The sequence below is a fragment of the Leopardus geoffroyi genome, chromosome A1 (genome assembly GCF_018350155.1).
Source record: "Leopardus geoffroyi isolate Oge1 chromosome A1, O.geoffroyi_Oge1_pat1.0, whole genome shotgun sequence".
Lineage (NCBI taxonomy): Eukaryota > Metazoa > Chordata > Mammalia > Carnivora > Felidae > Leopardus > Leopardus geoffroyi.
The window spans coordinates 141,186,733-141,208,576 of record NC_059326.1 but is presented as its reverse complement, the minus strand read 5'-3'; the positions used below and the strand labels follow the sequence as shown (position 1 = coordinate 141,208,576).

The following is a 21,844-nucleotide window of genomic DNA, read 5'->3' as shown; positions in this document are numbered from 1 at the left end:
GATCTCACAGTTCATGGGTTCAAGCCCCACATGGGGCTCTGTGCTGACAGCTCAAAGCCTGGAGCCTGCTTTGGATTCTGTGTCTCCCCATCTCTCTCTCTGCTCCCTCCCCCGCTTGCGCGGGTGTGCGCTCTCTCTCTCTCTGTCAAAAATAAACAAACATTAAAAAAAATTTTTTTTTTAAAGCAGATAAGAAGTTTTACTCACAGAGAAGCCTCTGATAGAGATACTAAACTTGAGCCTGAGAAACAACAGTGCCTGATGGCAGCTCGCTATGCGATGGGCAGAAGTTAATGATGTACCAGGTTAGGTAAAATGGACTTTCTGGGGGGAAAAATTTCTCTCTTGTACTAAAAAACTTAGACTTTGTAATATAAAAATGATGTCAGCACAAGGCCATTCTCTGCAGCGACACTTATAATAGCAAAAACTAATGGAAATAATCCAAAAACTATCAATAGGGGGCTGGTGGAATAAGCTAATGGAACATTATGCAGCTATAAAAAGGAATGAGGAGTATCCACTAATTATGACGGAGCGATGGATCTCCAAGATAGATTGTTAAGTGAAAAAAGAGAAATGTACAAAAATAAATTGGTATGTTACCATTTATCTAAGAAAAGGAGCACATAAACATATCTTTGTGTGGAAGTAAAACAATGGTATGAAAACTATAAAAATTTTATGGGGTGCCTGGGTGGCTCAGTCAATTAGGTGTCCAAGTCTTGATTTCGGCTCAGGTCATGGTCTCACAGTTTGTGAGTTCGAGCCCCACATTGGGTTCCATGCTGACAGTGTGGAGCCTGCTTGGGATTTTCTGTCTCCTTCGTTCTGCCCCTCCTCTGCTCGCCCACTCATTCGCTCACTCTGTCTCTCTCTCACTCACTCAAAATAAATAAACTTTAAGAAAATTTTAAGAAAACTAAAAAAAATTTAAATATAGTTACCTACTTGATGGAGGGCATAAAATTTAAGAGATAGGGGTTTAATCTAAACATCTCTGAATATACCATATTATAAAGATTTTACTTTGTAACATGTAATATACTATTCTAACAACATTAAATTTAAAAACTTTTAAATTAAAAAAAAGACCAAATCAAAAGTAAAATGGAATAAATTAACGTAACTGTTCATAACCATGAGTTAATCACTAACCATTCCACTGTTAGGACTGCTATATAAACAGGAACTGACTCAAGCAAGTTACAAACACAATAATTTTCCTGGTTCATTCCAAGTAGAATATACTCTAATGTCAAAAATAACTGGGAAAAAATACTCAGCTGTTTTCGGTGATGATTCTGAGACTGTTGTGGGTGTATTAAGGACAGGACAAATGAGGAATTGCCCCGGTGTTATTAAGAATCAGTATTTATGTCACGAGAAGAGGAAATGGAAATATAAGACTGATGAGGTTAAAGAAAAGTCTTGTGGTCCTAAATTTGAATTTGAAGTGTAAGTATAAACTTGTGGTATATTTTATCTCTAAAAAATATTTTTTTCCTGGCCATGTCCACTTAAGAAGCCAAGAAACAATAACCAGTCCATTAGCAATGACCACTCCACTGCCCAGATCATGTCTCTAAATACCATCTTTCAATAAAAAGAATTAGGTTCTGAGAGAAAGTACTGATTCCAGATCAGGGAAAGAACACGATGAAACTGGAACATCTTGTCATACTATCAGCAAAATAACCTACCAAAGAGACCTAGGGGCCAACGTGGCTACTCCCAGAAGCCCAAGGTAGAACAACTGAGCCTAAGTAAGGACAACCACCACAACAGACTGGAACACATGTAATATTTATAAACTGGTAAGTTTATAACAATACTAAAAACATTACGGCAGGATGGTAAAAATCAAGTCACTATTTTAAAAAGTCATCAATAATAAAATAATCAAGCATTTATCCTACATTTCCCATATGAACTGTACTGTAGGATAATCAAACAGTTGATGAAAAGGAATTTCTCTTGATAGAAGCATTCCAGAAGTATTCTAGGAAAAAAAAAAATGAATGGTAGACTTTGGCAATCCCTAATGAATTAATAGATCCAGGCAACAATCATCAAACATCACAAAAACAAGGAGAACCTGGGGCGCCTGGGTGGCTCAGTCGGTTGGGCGTCTGACTTCGGCTCAGGTCATGATCTCGCGGTCCGTGAGTTCGAGCCCCGCGTCGGGCTCTGTGCTGACAGCTCAGAGCCTAGAGCCTGTTTCGGATTCTGTGTCTCCCTCTCTCTCTCTGACCTTTCCCCGTTCATGCTCTATCTCTCTCTGTCTCAAAAATAAATAAACGTTAAAAAAAAATTAAAAAAAAAAAAAAAAAGAAAAAGGAGACCCAGACATTATGTGCTTCCTGATGTAGGTACAGAGCATTACCTATAAAGGAGTCTTGCCAAAATAAGTATGTTAATAAGCCTGAATCCTACCAAAATACCTCTAGAGCTAAGTACCAATATATAGGGAATATGAGGCCAGAAGAACATGGTACATGATACCACAGGAAGGTGATCAGCAAAATCGAGACTGTGGGAAACTCTGCTGGACAACTGACCCAGTATTTTCAACACACGAATTGTAAGATTAAAAAGAGAGAAAAGAGAACTTATAAATTCAAAGGTATTAAGAAACACATCAACCAGTGAGTGGATCTTATTCCAAAGATGATTCAAACAACAATTTTTAAAAAGACATTTATGAGATAATTAGAGTTTGAATACTGTCTTGGTATTCGATGATTTTTAGGTATGCTACTAGTACAATGGTTATTTTTTAAACAGTCCTAATCTCTTAAGGTTACATGCTGAAATAGTTACAGCTACAATAATATTTTAGATTCATTTAAAAATAATCCCAGAGTAGGGGGGAGAGTGGGTGGTGTAGATAAAAGAAAAGCCTTAATTTTCTAACTGTTAAAGCTGGGTAATATGTACATGAAGTTCCATTATACTATTCTGTTTTTTTATACATTTGAACTTTTCCATAATAAAAAATGTTAAATGGCAAGTCTTCAAACATTAGTTTGTATATTGTTATCAATACTCGACAACACTTACTGAGAGTGATGTTCAAAGCAAACAGTAATGTTTATATATGTGTGGGTATACACACACACACACATAGGTAAATTATATCAACAATTCTAGGAGGCAGTTACTTTTATTATTGTCTGTAGACAAGGGAAGAAATTGAAAACAAAAGAAGTCACAGAACAAAGTGGTGCACACGAGATTATAACCTCGTTCCGTCTGCCCTCAGATGCCCAGTGTCCAGTGGGAAAAACAGAAACTACTGTACATATATTAAGCAGAGAAAAATCAATGTAGAGAACTGTTTACAAAGTGTTGGAAGGTGTGAAAGAGCTAAAAGAAGATGGAAGTGAGCTGGAGAGACAGATGATCAAAGGGTAACATCCAGAGGAAAGAAACCCTGAGCTGGCACCCACAATCCCAACCTCCTAGTCATCAGAGACGCTGGCACCATCATTGTTAAAGCTGGACCACTGCTACTTTGCAGAAGCCCCTGCTGACATATCTTCCTTTCTCTCACTCTCATTTTCCTACCAGTACCTCCTACTTGCAGAATCTAAGAGGAGACCAGCTGGCAAGAGCATTTCAAAGAAGCAGTTTGTAGATTTCTAGCCCCACATAATACAAAGGAGGATATGGAAAAGCAGGTATGGAGCAGAGAACCAAGAGACAAATAACCAACTACGGTGCAATACTCCTTGTCAAGTTACAATGTCAAATCGTAGTTGTTCAATTTAGAACTCTTATGTGAAGTTTTACTTTCTTCCTCCCTTCTGCCATTATAATTCTATATTCCTCCACACAGTAGCTATTCTGTGCCTATTAAGCACTTGAAATGTACTAGTCTATATTGAATGCACTGTAAGTGTAAAATACATTACAGATTTCAGAGACAATTACACACACACGTACACCCATTCGCTAGAACTTAGAAGGTTTACAAGGATTGTTACATCTGTTATACTTGCACCAAACGTTTTTTTAAAAAAAAATTTAATGTTTATTTTGAAAGAGAAAGAGACCGCGAGCAGGAGAGGGGCAGAAAGAGAATCCCAAGCAGACTCTGTGCTGTCAACGCAGACCCCAACTGTGAGATCATGACCTGAGCAGACCAAAAGTCAGACGCTTCACCAACTGAGCCACCAAGGTGCCCCTGCACCAATCTTTGTGACGATGCATTATTCCCACCTTGTGAAGAGGACTTACACAGCTTCTCCAAGGTCGCAAACCTTGTGTGTAGAGCAGAGCTAGAACTCAAGCCTGGGCCAGTGAGTATCTTTCCCTAGAACCAGGTTGTCTCTTCACAGCCACAAAACTCACACGAAAGGAGCTGCTACAATGGCTCCTCTCCCAAGTTCCATGACATTAGAGGCCTGTAGGACAAGGAACCGCAAGGCAGGCACTGAGACCTGTCTCTACCTCCAGATGCTCGGCAAGTCCTCATCTACACAGAATGTTTTCAAAATAAGGACATAACTTAATCAATTTAGCCAAAACTATTTCTTCAGGGAAAGTGCTCTATCAATTTGAATTCGCTCCCTCCAGTCCAAAATGGGCAATTTGGACACCCCAAATATAATCACTGTAACGAGTTAACACACATCAAATAAATGTGTGATCCATAGTGATTCATAATGATTCCAAGAAAGCAAACAAAGAAACGAGCAACAAAAAAAAATCCTTGTCACCTTAGGAGAATGCTAGAGAATCAACTCATTATTTTGAAAACTGGAAATAAGAGGCAAGACCGACGCATTTAACCTGCCTTCCCTATAAAAACTGTATCCCAGGGAAACCAACTGGTTGGTGAGAAGTTTTTCTTCTTAGCGACACTGCAGCTAATAAGAAATGATAGAACAAGAATATCACCAGTTTACATCCCCTAATGAATGGATGTAAGCAATGATCATTACTACTGGTTAGCATGACAACAAAAAGATCATGTGTCTCCTGCTGTGAAAACACAGTAAATATCACTGAAGAAGTATTCATGCCCCACTCCTACCCCCCAAAATTGAGCATAATGTGATCAAACCTCTAAATCTAATAACTACAGGTTTCTAGCAAACACAGAAGGCACAAAAACACATTGGATGCGCTCCAAGCATGCAAAAAGTAAAATGTAAATGGAGGGAAATGCACAGGACATACAACCAAGGGTCCTCAACAAATTAATTACAAATGTAAAGATAGAAGGATAGGAAACCTATAGATTAAGAGACTTGAGGGACATATCGATCATTTGTAATGGGTGAATTTTATTAGGATACCAACAAACTGTAAAAACAAGTAAAGCAAGTAGAAAAATTTACTGATATTAAGTAGTTGCTATAGACTGAATGTTAATGTCCCTGTCAAATTTTATGATGAAATCCAAACCCAGTGTGATGGTATTAGGAAGCAAAATTTTGGGGAGGTGCCTAAGTGTTGAGGGTGAAGCCCTCATGAATGCAATTAGTGCCTTTACAAAAAAGATCCCAGAGAGTTCCTTCTCCACTCTGCCATGTGAGGTCACAGTAAGAAAATGTCTATTTATGAACCAGGAAGCCATTCCTCACCAGAAACGGAACCTGCTGGTGCCCTGATCTTGGACTTCACAACCTCCAGAACTCTGAGAAGTAAAGTTCTGTTGTCCATAACCACCCAGTCTATGGCATTTTTGTTACAGCAGCTCGAACGAAAACAGCAGTCATTCAATTTCTGGCGTATAATGGCTTTGTGGGTTGTTGGGTTTTTTTTTAAGAATTTTTTTAAGAATTTAAGAATTAAAAGATATATGCAGAAATATTTGTAGATAACAAAAAAAAACGAGCACCTAAAAGAAACAAGACACACGCCTTTAGTGCCTTTGGAGGTGAACTAGCAGATGAAAACAGGACAGTGTCACAGCATCGCTCTGAGTCCCTCATGGGCCCTGCACCCCAGCTCTCTCCCTCACCTCCTCAGAACACCAACCATCAGGCAGGATAACCACTCCCTGAGGGAATGGCACAGGCTCTCCCTCGTCTGCTTCCTCACCCTCTAATTAAACCCGCTTCTCCCAAAAGACACATGTACAAAAGAAACACTAGTTCTAATTCAATTTTACGTTTCTATCACAACACTGTAAATATACTCCAGCTACATAATGGTCTACATACTTTTTTGGGTTAACCCAGAAACCTAAATGCCACATATAACATTGCTTCTATATGAAAATCCTTTCTCAATACCAACTAGATGGCTTACAAAGTATTTTTGTCATATAATCTGCATATAAATGTGAGGGTTGTCTTTTATGTTAAGCCAAAGTATTTCCAGATTTGTTTTTAAGTTTATTTATTTTAAGAGAGAGAGAGAGAGTGCACGGGCACATGAGTGGGGGGTGGGCAGAGAGGGGGGTGGGGGGGGAGAGAGAGAGAGAATCACAAGCAGGCTCCATGCCCAACACAGATCCTGATTCTGGGTTTGATCCCATGACTGTTGAGACCATGACCTGACCTGATTTTTTTTTTTTTTATTCAAAGTTCTCACCTTTGACACAAGGAAGTGGTTCTAGCCATTTGTTCCACCTTCTTCCCCCTTCTTGAAAATTTCCACAAAGATGAGGGGTGAATGTGCCTGCAACACTCCACCCTGCCAATGTCCTTAGGGAGGTCAGGATAATGCACCACACTCCCTTCCTTTCACCAGCTCCTCCGAAAGGGATGAAGGCTCCCTGACCACTCAGCCAGCCCTGAAATCTCACTGTAGTCTCATGGTCCTAAGGAGCCATATCACTGCAGAAAGGGGTGCTGGGCTTTGCAAAGCTCACCCAGGGCAACACTCGTGACTCAATAAACGGACAAAGAAGCCGACCACAGAGACAGAGGGGCCTGTGGGGATCCAATGCATATAGGGTCCCAGAACAGCTTGTACATTTGGGAGGAACAGGGCACGAAGCTTCATGCAAAGCCATCAGCCTCAGCCTCCTGCCCCAGCACCGCCTCCCAGAGCACTCACATGGTGGACTCCAATGCTTGCCCCACCACTGACAAAGCTGATTCTTTGCTCTGTTCTACCTTTATGTGGCTACCACTGTCTTGGGAATCACTCTCTCAAGGGAACTCTGGGAAGGAGATATTATATCCAGAGTTTGTTATCCGATCGTGGGGGCAAAGAAAAACTTTCAGTTCCAGCTACGGCTCGGATCAAAACACTATTAAGGCTTCTGAAGCATCAACAGATGGGGCAGCTTTTGCTTTCATCACAGCCAGTTTCTAGGCCAAGATTGTCAATCGATTTTGTAAGCTAAAAATGAAGATGAGTCTCATACGGCCCCAAAACCACTCCTAAGTGTGGTTTGGGCTATTGGGTCATTACCAGCCTCCATGAACTGGTACTTTCCTTTCCATGTGGCCTTTGCTCTTACTTGAAGCTCCCTCAGCAGGAACTCCGACATGGACAAAAGCCCCACCGACTCTGAACTCATCACCCTCCAGGTCTACAACTTTAATGTTATTTGTGGATCTGATGTCAGAAAACAGCACTTTTCTTTTTATCCATGTTACCCTGCATGATAGGTTGCTAAAAAATCTCCCATGTGTCTTCCTGTAGAAATTCCCAACATTCGGGGTCTTCTTTCAGTTTTCTGACTCACACAGTCAAGCCGGTCCCAGTAGCTAATCATTACACCTTCCTCTCGGTCTTACATTTATAACATATTGGGTTTTTTTTCAACAGTAGACCACAAATGACAGCACCTGAAATGCAGCAATATAAAAAGCAACAGAGCGTATGCAAAATGGCTTTAAGCCCAGTTTGTAGACTAAAGCTTTAGGTTATAGGTTTACGCCAAAGAATTCCACACAGAACCACCTCGAGATAATCCCAAGGCCTTGATCTTTGAAGGCAGAAGCTTTGTGCAGCTTCTGGATGCCATGGGAGCCAAACCCCAGCTTCCACCTTGGATTGGCAACATTCTACCATGCCGTCTCCTTTGGAAATTCAACAGATACAGATCAAACCCATGTCTGCAGCAGCAGTTTCCAAAGCTTCAGGATAACACATCTATATTTAAATCCAGTTAGTCACCTACATTGGCCAAATCAATCTACTTGTAAGTGGAATAAAACACAAATATGTGTCTCAAAAATGTCAAAATCTAAATAACCAAAATCTTGTTTTAATTACAAAACAGAAATCATAGCAACGGCAAGATTATTGGGAGCTAATATTTGTACGACACTTACAAAGTGCCAAGTACTATGTTCAGTTAAAAACAATGGCAACATGGTCTGCCAAAGCTTCTCCAATTTTGTACACATTTTACACTCTCCACTCATCTCAAAACAACTCCCAGTTCAAGCTAATAGAAGGGATGACAGTGGATGTGAAAAACCTCACCCATAAGGCCCCCCGACTACCACCCCCACCCAACCTGTTTATCACCACTCAGCTCTAAGTAACTCCATAGACAGTTCTAGTAGCAGCCATGCTTACGCGCACCTTCATGCTGGTATGGGAGACAGTAAAGTGCAGTAGGTGGTTCTGAGTTGGATTCAAACAATCTTGACTCAAATTTCAGTTCTCACCTTGAGCAATTTATCCCCCTGCACAGTATTGCTTTCCTCTTTTGTAAAATGGTGAAGACAATTTTTAGCTCATAGTGTTTTCTAAGTAATTAGGTGAAACAATGTTTACGAAGTGGTCTGTAAACAGCAAGGACTTTAACAACGCCTAATATTATTATATGCATTCTACATACCTTCTTGCAAAATGTACAAACCATACATGAAAATTTGAATTCTCTTGGAAATAAGAGACAACCATGAAGTATTCTTTCATTGATGGATTATCCAAAAGTAAAACAGTCTCTTGATTTTTATCACAGCAATCACAAGGTTCTCAACTACTTTTCTGTGAACTGTCCCTAAGGGGGCAGAAAGGAGATCAAAGAAGAGAATGGTAAATAGTAAAGCAACATAATCCTAAATAAAAGCTAGCTTTTATCCATGAGTGGGAGAAGAGAGAAAATGGAGAGGAAGCTATCAAGACCCAATTCTAAATACTCCAACTTGTTAAAAAGTGGTATTTTCCATCAGATGTTTTTTATCAAAACATAACTACCCAGATTTCCATTGTATTATAGGTAATATTTATTTCTAAAAATGAACTCCTAAGCACATTTGAACATTTCCAAATTTGTTTTCAATACATGTATTCTTTATTGAAAATATCAGCTTGTAAACACATGGTAAAACTTGTTTATCAACTTTCTGAGGCAGGGAGCAGGAAAGTACAACCTGACCAAAAATGTGCTAAACTGGGTTCCCATTTAGGGAACTTCAACTTTAGAGTACTTTTTCCCTCCACAGCCTCTTCCTGGGCTTTGAGATCAATGGGAGAGGGGACAGTGAGCCAAGGGGAGAGCAGAGACATTTCTATTAGAGACCAAACATTTGTGTCCTCCAAAATCCCTATGTTGCAACCCTAATCCTGATGGTATTTAAAAGTGGGACCTTTGGGAGGTAATGAGATGTAAAGGAGGTCATGAGGGTGGGGTTCTCATGATGGGATTAGTGTCCTGTGAGAAGAAGAACAAACACCACAGCTTGCTTACTCTCTGGCAGGTGAGGACACAAGATGGTGGCCATCTGAAAGCCAGGAAGAAAACTCTCACAAGGCACAGAATCTGCCAGCACCTTGATCTTAACTTTCCAGCCTCCAGAACAGTGTGAAATGTCTGTTATTTAAGCTATCCTATTGATGGTATTTTGTTATAGTAGCCAAAGCTAGGAAAGTGTCCAAGGAGAGCCAGGGCAGAGAATGAACATGGAGGAGGACATGTTTTCAGCAATAACTTAGAGGTCTCCAAACAAGGTAAATGGACATATTTTAATATTAGTCATTACAAAGAAAACAAACAATAAATTAACTGACCATTTAAAAATGCCACTATTGGGGCGCCTGGGTTATGCGCGTCAGTTATGCGTCCGACTTCGGCCCAGGTCATGATCTCACAGTCCGTGAGTTCAAGCCCCGCGTCGGGCTCTGTGCTGACAGCTCAGAGCCTGGAGCCTGTTTCGGATTCTGTGTCTCCCTCTCTCTCTGCCCCTCCCCTGTTCATGCTCTGTCTCTCTCTGTCTCAAAAATAAATAAACGTTAAAAAAATTAAAAAAAAATAAAATAAAAATGCCACTATTGGGGAGCCTGGGTGACTCAGTCAGTTGAGGGTCCAACTTTTGATTTTGGCTCAGGTCAGGATCCCAAGGTCATGGGATCAAGCCCCGCAGTGGGGCTCAGCATGGAGCCTGCTTAACATTCCCTCCTTCCCTCCCTCTCTTTCTCCCCCCACCCCCCGCCACCCTTTACCCTCTCTGCCCATCTTACCCATGTGTGTACGCGCTCTCTAAAAGATAAATAAATAAAAATAAAAAAGAGGGGTGTCTGGGTGCTCAGGTCATGATCTAATGGTTCGTGGGTTCAAGCCGTGTATTGGTGCTGTAGGTACAGAGCCTGCTTGGGATTCTGTGTCTCCCCCTCTCTCTGCCTACCCCCACCCCTCTCTCAAAAATAAATAAGTAAACTTAAAAAAATAAAAGAAGAAAGTGAGAATAAGGAAAAGAAAGTATCTTCTGATCTTTAAAAAAAGAAATAAAACTAAAATAAAAATGCTATTCTTTCAGAAAACTGTCAAAATTGCCCATCTTAATTTGAGCTTACTAGGGCACCTCTAATGATGTCGAATATCTTCTAACATTTGTTACAGACGGCCTTCTTGGTATGACCAGGATATTCTCTATCCTACCCTGGAAAAATCAGCGGGCTCCCTTGCCCTCTGTTTTCCAGGTGTGTTTGGACAAAAATGTCACTGGCTGGAGAACAACAGCATGAAGGTATGTACTCCTTTGACTCCCCATGCCAGGCCCAGGCCACTACTCACTACATTCCTCCTTAAGACCACACCTTCTGGGGGCTTCCCTGTCCAGTAGGTTGGAGTTCTCAAGTTCCCATAATCATTCCCTCCTGCTACCTCTTCCAGGTGTTAACAGTACCCTCTTCTTCTAGCCTTAAAGGGCTTCCACATCATTTGTTGATTTCCTTTCATCCTGCAAACACATCTGATATAGTCTCTTCATTACATTAGTTTCAATTAAATCCTTGTGTATTTGCAATCTGTTTCCTGCCCAAATGGCTTGGGTGGTCTTGCCTCATCTAGGTACAGGGTTTAATCATAGTCCTCTGACTGGTCACTGGCATCTCCTGTCGGTCCTAAGCTCTTTACACTTAGCAGGGGACCTTAAACAGAACCGAAAGTAAACACCTTCTGTTCCCCAATCGGAAGTCTCAACCTAACTTCACAGCAGTCGCCTTTACTGAGCTCCTAAATTCCAGATTTGACTTGTCCATCTAGCCCTGAAAGGCTCACCTGCTCCTCCACACTCTGGACTCTGTCTTCCCACCTGATTCTATAGGGCTCACTCCCTTCTTCTGATTTTAATTCTTAACAACCCAGTTAAGAAATGGACAAAAGACACGAACAGACACTTTTCCAAAGAAGACATCCAGATGGCTAACAGACACATGAAAGGATGCTCAACATCACCCCTCACCAACCTGGTACCATAGGGTCTGTTCTGCCCTCACCAGCATGTCCCATCCTGCTTTAGCCCAAGTCCTGACTGGTGGTCAACAGGGTGTGGTTTCTGTAGACAAGTATCACCTCTGAAAGCCAGCATCTTACACTACATTACACTTCCTGGTTAGAAGACTTACTTAACAAAGTCAAAAGGAGAATCACCTGATATTTCTTAAAATTTAGTGTAACTACAGAGGAAGGCAGTGAAAATTAGGAAAGTTTGCTGACTATAATTAACACATTGGAAGAAAGGAGGGGGGACTAAACTGTGATGAGATGAACTATGGCAGAAAAGAAATTTGAGTTTTACTAAATCAACTTGCAAGACTCATTTGGGCTTACTAAACTTTAGGCTCCATTTAATAAGGAAAAACTGGCGAAAAGGACTAGCAAGGACTCCAAGAGCTGAGAACTGAATTTGAGCCTGGATCATGCCATGTCAACATATCTTTAACTCCCCCTTGCCTTGCAATTTCCCATCATGCAGGACATGGCCCAAGCAGGGCAGAGACACGCAAGTGGCTATGATGGCAAAGCAAAATATAAGGACTTGCAAACCCCAGTGGATCCTGAGGAGAAGTCAAACCTCAAGAAACCAGAGTGGGACTACATGATCTAACACTCTCCCCATTTAGAGACTTTACAGCCAACCCTGGAGGCTCTGAGTCCGACTTCATAAATGGGTATGAGTAGCTGCCCATACAGAAGCAAACTACAACAAAGGCAGGGTTTATGACTAATATCCCAAATACATGCAGTACTAGCCACTCTGCTAGAGGCAGCCCCACATAATGTCAAAAGTCAATTCATTTGAAAGCACTGGTTCTCACATCAGAGTGTGGTTCCCACATCAGCAACACCAACATATCCTCAAAGCTTGTTAAAACACCCAGTTCTCCCCACAACTATATGGTCAACTCATCTTCTACAAAGCAGGCAAGAATATCCAATGGAAAAAAGACAGTCTCTTCAACAAAAAGGTGTTGGGAAAAATAGATGGTGACATGCAGAAAAATGAAACTAGACCACTTTCTTACACCATACACAAAAATAAATTCAAAATGGATGAAAGATCTAAATGTGAGGCAGGAAACCATGAAAATCCTACAGGAAAAACAAGGGGCAACCTCCCTGACCTTGGCTTCAGCAATTTCTTACTAGACACATCGCCAAATGCAAGGGAAACAAAAGCAAACCTAAAATATTAGGACCTCATCAAGATGAAAAGCTTATGCACAGTGAAGAAAACAATGAACAAAATAAGGTAGCCTACAGAATGGGAGAATATATTTGCAATGACATATTTGATGAAGAGTTAGTATCCAAAATCTATAAAGAACATAACTCAACACCCCTCAAAACAAACAACCCAGTTAAGAAATGGCCAAAACACATGAATAGACATTTTTCCAAAGAAGACATCCAGGTAGCTAACGGACACATGAAAAGATGCTCAACATTCACTCATCATCAAAGAAATGCAAATCAAAACCACAATGAGATACCACCTCCCACCCATCAGCATGGCTAAAATTAATAACACAAGAAACAACAGGTGTTGGTGAGGATGCAGAGAAAGGGGAACCTTCTTGCACTGCTGGTGGGAAGGCAAACTGGGGCAGCCACTCTGGAGAAGAGTACGGAGGTTCCTCAAAAAGTTAAAAAGAACTACCCAACAATCCAGCATTTGCACTATTAGGAATTTACCACGATTTCATATATTGAAAAAAAAAATAAAAAAATAAAAAAATTTAAAAAAAGGAATTTACCACAGGATACAAAAATACAGATTCAAAGGGGTACATGCACCCCACTGTTTACAGCAGCATTATCAACAACAGCTAAACTATGTAAAGAGCCCAAAGGTCCACTGACTAATAAATGGATAAAGAAGATGTGGGGGACACACACAACCCTCCCCCCCACACACACACCAGAATATTACTCAACCATCAAAAAGAATGAAATCTTGCAATTTGCAGTGATGTGGATGGAGCTAGAACGTATTATGCTAAGCAAAAGAAGTCAATCAGAGAAAGACAAATACCATGATTTCACTCATATGTGCAATTTAAGAAACAAATCAGATGAACACATGGGAAGGGAGGTCGGAGAGAAGAGAGGGAAATAAACCACAAGAGACTCTTAATGATAGAGAACAAACTGAGGGTTGATGGAGGGAGGTGGGTGGGGGGATGGCCTAGATGAGTGATGGTATTAAGAAAGGCACCTGTTGGGATGAGCACTGGGTGTTATAACTGATGAAGCACTGATTCTACTTATAAAACCAGTATTTCACTGTATGTTAACTACAATTTTAATTTAAAAAAATCCAAATTGTCAGGGCTTACCCAAGGCCTAGTAAATCAGAAACTCTGGGAATGGGGCCAAGCAATCCACATTTTAACAAGCCTTCCAGGTGATTCTGATATACACTAAAGAATACTTAGAGAACAAAAATGACTTTTTCAAAATGGTTTATCCCTCCCCCAAATAACTACCAAAATTATGAGTTTTTATTAATTATCATAAGGTCAGAAAAGTATTTTTCCTTTTATATACAATCAATTTGGGTTTGCCCTCACTGATTCAGAAAGTCATGGGATGGATAACATAGAAGTCGTTAGTGACTCAGGCGCACCCTCTTAAAAGAATCCGCGTTAGGCTCTGCTTACCAAAGTTCACGGATATTCACTGAATCCCCGGCATCTACAACGGAGTATGGCACCAACACTGGCTGAGTGAATAAATGAGCATGATGAATAGAGGAAAAAAAGGGAGTTGGTGATGCTGCCTATCAACACAGAATCATTTGGAAACTAACAAGGTCCTGCGCCTGATCCACAATAGTTAACCCACCCAGAGACAGCTGCAAGTTGACTATACTGTCAAGGCAGACAGTTGTAACTGGCTGCTTCGTCCTGCCTGCCTCCCAGCTGCAGCAGCTGGTATGAGAAAAGAAGACTTACAAGAACCACCTGATCTTCTCAGAGACAGGTTCGACCATCTCCTCAGGAATTCCGAACAAGAATTAGACAACTGGTACAGTATGAGGAGCGGGCATTCTGCAGCCGTCTCCTGCTGGAGTACTATTTTTAAAAAGGCAAACCAGAGGGAGACAAATTACACGGAAGTTGCATTTTTACAGCAATTGGGAGACAAATCTAACTTCTTACCAGAAATGGAAACCCATATGATATCATTGTACTGCATAATGAATTATTAATGCTTGTAATTTTTTTAATAAATTAGGTATTCAGGAAGGTTCCTGTTGACATCATGTTTGACATCATAATGCTTCATCATTCTAAAAGCTTAATGAGATGAATTATTGCTAGAAAAGGGAGAGAGAGAGATCAAGCACACATTTTTGCACTCTGGGGAATAGACCAGAGACCAAGTAGATAATGAGAATATGGTTTGGAATTGATGTACAAAGAGGAAATTAAAAAAAAATAAACTATGACAACCCACTACCACTGTAAATAGGACCAAATGGCAGACTTTATTTTTCCACCTGAGCATTTAGGGAAAGGGGGAGGGGAGGCATGACAAGCAACTATCTCAAACTGTTAAGGCAGAAGAATTCTTATTCTAAAAAAAAAATGGAACTAAAGTTTTTATAAAATTAACTCATCCACAAGAGTATGGAACATGTGAATATTGGAAAAGATAATACTACATTGAGTCACAAGTCCCAAAAGAATACTACTAAATATACTAAAGCAAGTCTGTGATAATAATTCTTTATGATTTGTGTAAAATAGTAACTCTGGTCTCAAATTTAATTTCAAATATATAGTTTCTGAGATCTACACATGCAACTTAGCATTGAATTACTGAACCAGCAGTTTCATTCCCAGCATTCTTAGTAAAGGGTTGGACTTAATTAAGCTCTTATTTGGAAATTCTGTTGATAAAGCAATGTGAGTTAAATTCCTATTCAGGTCAAGCCTTTAACACTTCAGTCAAGCAGCAATGATATTTCTACAAGTTTATACTAGCTGCTAATAATTGGGACTCATTTTCCCTCCAGTTTTTACTCCATTTGCTAAGGAGCCTCTTGAGGGAAGTATTAAAACTTGGAGAGTGAATTCATTCATTATTCTTTCAATAAACAAACATGGAATAGCTAAAGTTGCCAGGTAGTAAATTGGGATTCTTGCTACTCTAAAAGACAAAAATATACATTTTCGCTTACACAACCAAAAAATGATCACGGAGTTCATAAGTTGTCACCAGTCTGAACTACTTCATATCTTTGAATTTCCTGTTCAATGAGAAATCAAAAGCTATTAAATAATTTTTTCTTTTAATGTTTATTTATTTTCGACAGAGACACACAGAACGCAAGCAGGGGAGGGGCAGAGACAGGAGGAAACACAGAATCCAAAATAGGCTCCAGGTTCTGAGTTGTCAGTACAGAGTACAGAGCGGGGTTCGAACCCACAAACCGTGAGATCACGACCTGAGTCAGTCGAAAGCCCAACTGACTGAGCCACCCAGGCACCCCAAAAGGCTATTTTTTAAAATAATATCCCTATTTAATTATTTCACCAAATATAACATTTTAATCCCATTAAATTGCTAATGCCCTCCCCCCACCCCGTGAACCAGTGGGCGGAGGGAGAGAAGCTTAACAAAAGAAAAATACAGTGTTCAGCACATGCCTCTATAACAAATATTCAACTGATAAATTGTACTGTCATGAATCCAGGTCTCCAGTCTTTGGATATTCTGTCATCATACAGTTAATATTCAAGAGCTAAAAGAGAAAACTTATACCTGGTACACCGTAGGTACTCAATAAATGGCATTTTCATTATAGTAATTATCATATTATCATATTATGTGACTATTACCAGAGAAATACCACAACTATAAATAAATCTGGTTAAGCTTCGTGTTCAAAATCAGATGCTGTTATGGTAAGTTCACTAAAAGAAGCTTTTGGTCTCCCAGACTGAAACCCTACATGGCACTCTTCACCCTTCCACTGAAGGCTGGCTTTATCCAATCAAGACTAGGAGCCTACTCACACTAGGCCAACTGTTGAACAACTTCTCAAGTGTCAAACATACAATTGTGTCTTTCTCAAATAATCCTTGCAACGGTTCCTAGTAATCAATTGCCCATGTAAAAGGTGCAATTCTAAGTAACATGACCAGTCATAGAGATGTATTTTTTTTCCTTTGCACAACGGGATGTGTCATTGTCATTCTGTTTGCTACAATGATAAAAGGCCCAGTGGCCAGATTTACACAATTAAAACCCTCTTGAATTTAACAGTATTTTGAGAACAGGTGGGCCTATTAAAACAATCGCTTTTCTTCTGTCATTAAAGAAATTGCTAGTGACTGCTTTAATCATTTAAACAATTTTTTCCACTTCCTCCAAATTCCACTCTCCTGTTAGATGAAATGCATGTTCAGAATCTTCGTCTTCAGACAACTGCACTGCGCTGGAAGCCACTTCCCCTCACTGTAGCTCAGCTGACCCTCCAAACTCACAGCCAGGTTCACCCAATTATGTCCAGGATGCAGCCATCACCAAGAAGTGACAAAGAACAGGTCTCACTCTAGTCTCCTTCCTCTATTCCCTTCCTATGTCTCTCCACAAAACACAAACACCCTTATTCATTCACAAATCCCCACACTCGATCCCTGTGGCTAAGACTCCGTGCAGCTTGGCTGGCCTTCCCAGGTGAAACGCTGAATACGAGGCACTATCGTATCCTTGCACCGGGGCTGCACCATTCACCTGCAGGGCAGACAAATCCAGCCCCGTGCTCAGATTTCATTCAGTCAGACTCGCCACCCAATGCTCTCAATGATACCCACCCCACCTCCTGAGTTAACGGAGCCACAGCCTTCCGGCCCTCAATGAGAAATCGGCCAACCCACCAGCTTCCCACCGCGCTCTCTTCTCCACCCGGTCCCCCAGAACCAGCTCCCAGGACCCCTCCAGGGGTCTCTTCTGCTCACATTTCCCAGGCCCCCATCGCTCCCACACATTTAAAGTAAACTCCTCCTTAGTGACAACCTCCCAAACCAACCGCGTCACGGCCACTCAACTCCGCCGGAGCCCCCTACTCGTGCTAGCCCCGCCCGGACGGGGCGGGCGGCCCCCCACCAGCCTGAGCCGTTTACCTTGACGCTGGTGTAGCTGGTCTGGGTCTCGGCCTCCGCGCTGCTGCAGCAGTGGCGCCTCCGGCCCCTGCAGGTGGTCGTGGCGGGGGCTGCGGAGCCCGCGCTGCTGCTGCCGCTGCTGCCGCCGCTGCCCAGCTCAGTGCGGGCTCTGCGGACGCGGGCGGCCCCGGGGGGTCCAGACGCGCGGCTCCGGGGAATAACGTCGGCGGCGTCGGTCTGGACGAAGAGGCCGTGCAGGGGGGCGGCGGGGCCCTGCGACACGCTGGTGGTCTGGCGGGGCGAGTTGGACTCGTCAGAGTCCCGGCAGTAGATCACGCCGCTCTGCGAGACGTGGATGCTGGGGGCACAGCCCATCCCTCGGCCGGGCTTCCCCGCGCGCCCGCCCGCGCCCCTGGCCGCCCGGACCCAGGGCACCCACAGCCACCTGCAGTGAGGGGGCGGGCGCCTCGGCGGCGGAGGAGGCACCCGAACTGCGCGCCCCCCGACCTGCCTGGCCGCCCCTCCGTCGGACTCGCCGCGGCGGCCCCCGCCGAGCCTCCGGGGGCTGCGCGCGTCACCCCAACTTTCCCTTCTGGGCCATCTTCCTCCCCGAGCAGGAGAGCGCGCACACACAGCGCCCCGCGCGCACCGGCGGCCGCCACCCTCCCTGCCGCGGCGCCCCAAACACGCTCCTCTCGCCTACGGCTTCCCCTCCTCCCGCTGCTCCTCCGGCGCCGCCGCCCAGCTGGACCTCGCCGGGCTCCTGCGCCCGCGGCCCCTGGGCCAGGGCGCCCGCCCGCCTGCACCTTCTTTACCCACTTTCGGTCCGCGCCCGTCTCCCTCCCTCGCTTCTACCCTCCTTCCTCTCCGGGTGCCCCCGCTCCGCAGCCGCCGCCGCTCCGGCCCCACTGCGCCCCTCGGCCCCGCCCGACGCTCCCGGAGCTCTCCCCGGCTGGGCGAGCGTGCCCGCCGCCCCACTCGGCCCACGGGGCTCCAACGCGCTGCAGCTGGCTCCACGCCTCCGCGCCCGCCCTCCTCCTGCGCGGTCCGAGGCCTCGTCCCTTCTGTACCCGCTGCCCCTCGCGGCACACACTCCGTGCCGGCCCTGAGGGCTGTGTACCCTGGGTAGCACTGCAATATGCTTCTCGCCTTTCACGAAGGAACACATTTTACCGCATGCCTGAGCAAAACACCAAGACGCCCCTCCCCAAGAGCCCAAGCCCACCCAATTGACTAGCTTGCCTCTCGGCATACTCAGGGAGTTAAGGAGAGACCTAACGCTTCTGTAGTCCACCCATCACTTCCCCCACATACTCTAAGAGCTGAGTTGGAGTCTGAGTCTTCAGAAGTCCATTCCATGTCTAACCTCAACATTTGGAGGTTCATGCCAAGGGGTGGGAGGCCCTGCAGAGGAAAGAACCCATAAACACACACAAATTCCCCCTAAGATCCATGCAAGGAACATAAAGAAGCCGCCCATGTGGTCCTGGGCTTTCTCCTCCAGAGTTTTCACCTCCTGCTTGGGTGTCACCTAATTTTCACCCTGGCTTCTACCCCATCCAGCCTCCTGCTGTCACCTGCTGTTGCCCACACTCTGGGCTGGGCATTCAAAACTGCCTTCCCTTCTTTACCTGAATGAGACACACATGAGCCAAGCTCACTCAAGGAGGAGAAGAATACCTTTAAAAGCAAGGCTGCCATTCATCCTCCCCATGATTTGAAATGTGGATTAGAGATGTGAGACACCACGGCCATTTATTCATTGGTTCTTGCAGTGATTCCTGGCGGCTGCCAGAGGCACAGGGGAGAAATGAGACGATCTAAGAAAGAAGTCAATCTAGAATTGTTTACAAGAGCAAAGGCAAGAACACAGAGTCATGGTGCTAAGTACAAAGAAATAAGTATCCAATTTGAAACAATTTGTTTGGTTCTTCACTTCCTTTCTGTCTTAGTCAACTCTTAAAGTGGCTGAAGACTTCCAGTGACAGCTCCTAACCTTAATAGAGAAGCAAGGTGTCACCCCACATCTCAAATTCAAATATAGAAAGGAAAAACAACTAATCTAATTCTATCTTCGTTTCTCTGCTTTTCAGGTTAGTACTCCAACTTTCCAACTTTTTAGTCTTTTTTATGACATGAAGAATTCTCCAGTTATTGCAGAAAAAGTCTATGTTGTGTTTCTAATGGACAGGCAAATTGCTCATGAAATTTCTGTGCAGGTTGGGTTCCCCAAGACTGTGATGGTGTTTAGTAGGCAAAAAGATTTATTAGAAAGCCTTCCTAGAATCACCAACTGGAAGGGAAGGAGGGAGTGAGGCAGGAGAGATTGAGCAGAAGGAGAAACTGAGCTAGAATAAGGTCTTAATGAAAGCCTCAAGCATCCCTGCAGGAGGGGAGGGATTCTGCAGTTGGGATGACGTTTGAGAGTCATCTGAGGCGAGGCCAGGAGGATGGGCCTTTACATCCCCACTAAGTGACTGGTAGGCTATCTCAGCAACGTTGGGCAAGGCCGCTCTCTTCAACTGAACCAATCCCCTTATGAGACTGACAGCTGAACTGAGGGCTTTTGGCCGGCAGCTCTCCCCCAGCTGGAGTGTTCTCTTTTTCCTGGCATCATGCCTTCTTCCTCCACAGTTCCCTTCCAGGCTCCCTGGGTCCATGCTTCCTTGGCCCTATCCATGCCAATAAGAGCACCACATTAAATGGTCGGGACTGAGAAATAGAGATAATCATTCATTTGAAAAAGGCCCGAGCCTCATGGCTGCCACCTGCTCTACTTCCAAGGGACTATTAAGAATCTGAGGAAACATCATCAAAGTGAAATTATAAAAGCACTGTTTTCCGTACCAACACCTGATGTAATGTTAAGTCAGGAGCTAATCATTCCTAAAGCTCATCTATGATTCTCTTATATGTACCCATTTCAGTCATCCTTCAAGGAGGGGCGGCCTTTTTTGCAGTTTAGAGCCATGCTAATTCTCATGCTACAGTGTCCACTTCGTCAGGGTTTCCTCTAAGAATGTGGTTACTATATTGAAACCACCCAGAGAAGAGAAAAGGGCCAGTCACTGGCTGAGGCTTTTCAAGGCAAGAAGATAAAACAGAAATTACAAGCAGTCTTCTGGTGGAGAGCATTCGAGGCTGAATCACGAAGGGACAAGGTTCCCCAGAAACAAATTTAGGTTGAACTTTCTACATTAAAGAAAGATTAGGCCTTGACAGAGTAGATAACATCAAGGTACCTATCAAATAGTACAGAACGGCTTTAGTATATGAATTGAATACTTTGTACTGGGACCAGTGCCCTTCACTGAATGCTACTCTTCTGAGCAGAAGATGGAATGAGGGAAATGCGCTAAGTATCCATTTTTCCACCTATTCCCAGAGCAGCAAGAGTTCCAGTATCCTCCTCAGACACAGCTCCCACTGCCAACTCTGGCTTTGTAAAAGGGAAAGAAAAAAAAGGTATCCCTATCATCTCCACCAAGTGTTCCCAGTGGGAATGTGTAACCTCCCCCTAGGATTGGCACTGACCTGGTCACTGAAACACGTGGAAGTGTGGAAGTGTGCAAGTGAAGGAGAAATGGCTTCACTGAAATCATTCCCTAGCTTAGCTCTGAGGTCTGAGTTCTTGCTTGGATACGTGATTTCTGGACCGATTCCCATGCCACAATTTCAATGCATTCCAGGACAAAAGCAAAGTCTACAAGCTCAGACACTGCAGATAAAATTTAGGCTCAAGTTACATTATAGGGCCAGAGAAACCAACATTATAAAACAATTAAATTAAGTGAAAAAAAAAAATGTAGTTACAGTCAATGTCCAAGAAACAAATCAAAAGAAAGCAACCTAAATCAGAAATGTCTTCAAAAACTAAACCTCAGATATGTCCAGGGTCAGCTGAATGGCCTGTATGTTTTATACTGATGTCAAATAAGAGCTTATTTCAGAATTATGACCCAGAGGCACCGTAAGATCATGAACAATTAAGGTCATTTCCCATTCTAAAATGGCATGACTCTTCCAGAACTCCTCTAAAGAAGCAGAAAATGTGATTAATACATTGTGAATGATTCTTAAC

General features: G+C 43.1%; 1 protein-coding gene across 4 annotated transcripts in view; it reads right to left on the bottom strand.

Annotated features, from left to right (window-relative positions):
* The window catches only part of PDE8B (phosphodiesterase 8B), a 267,621-nt gene that overhangs the window by 219,361 nt on the left and 26,416 nt on the right, over positions 1–21,844 (bottom strand). For 2 of the 4 annotated variants that reach the window (XM_045496283.1, XM_045496291.1), the window contains exon 1: positions 17,785–18,508. The exons of the other annotated variants lie outside the window; for them this stretch is intronic. In XM_045496283.1, the coding sequence (XP_045352239.1) occupies positions 17,785–18,138 (354 nt within the window). In that variant the 5' untranslated portion in view covers positions 18,139–18,508. Of the gene's footprint in view, positions 1–17,784; positions 18,509–21,844 lie in introns of those variants that run through there. 4 annotated transcript variants of the gene reach the window in all.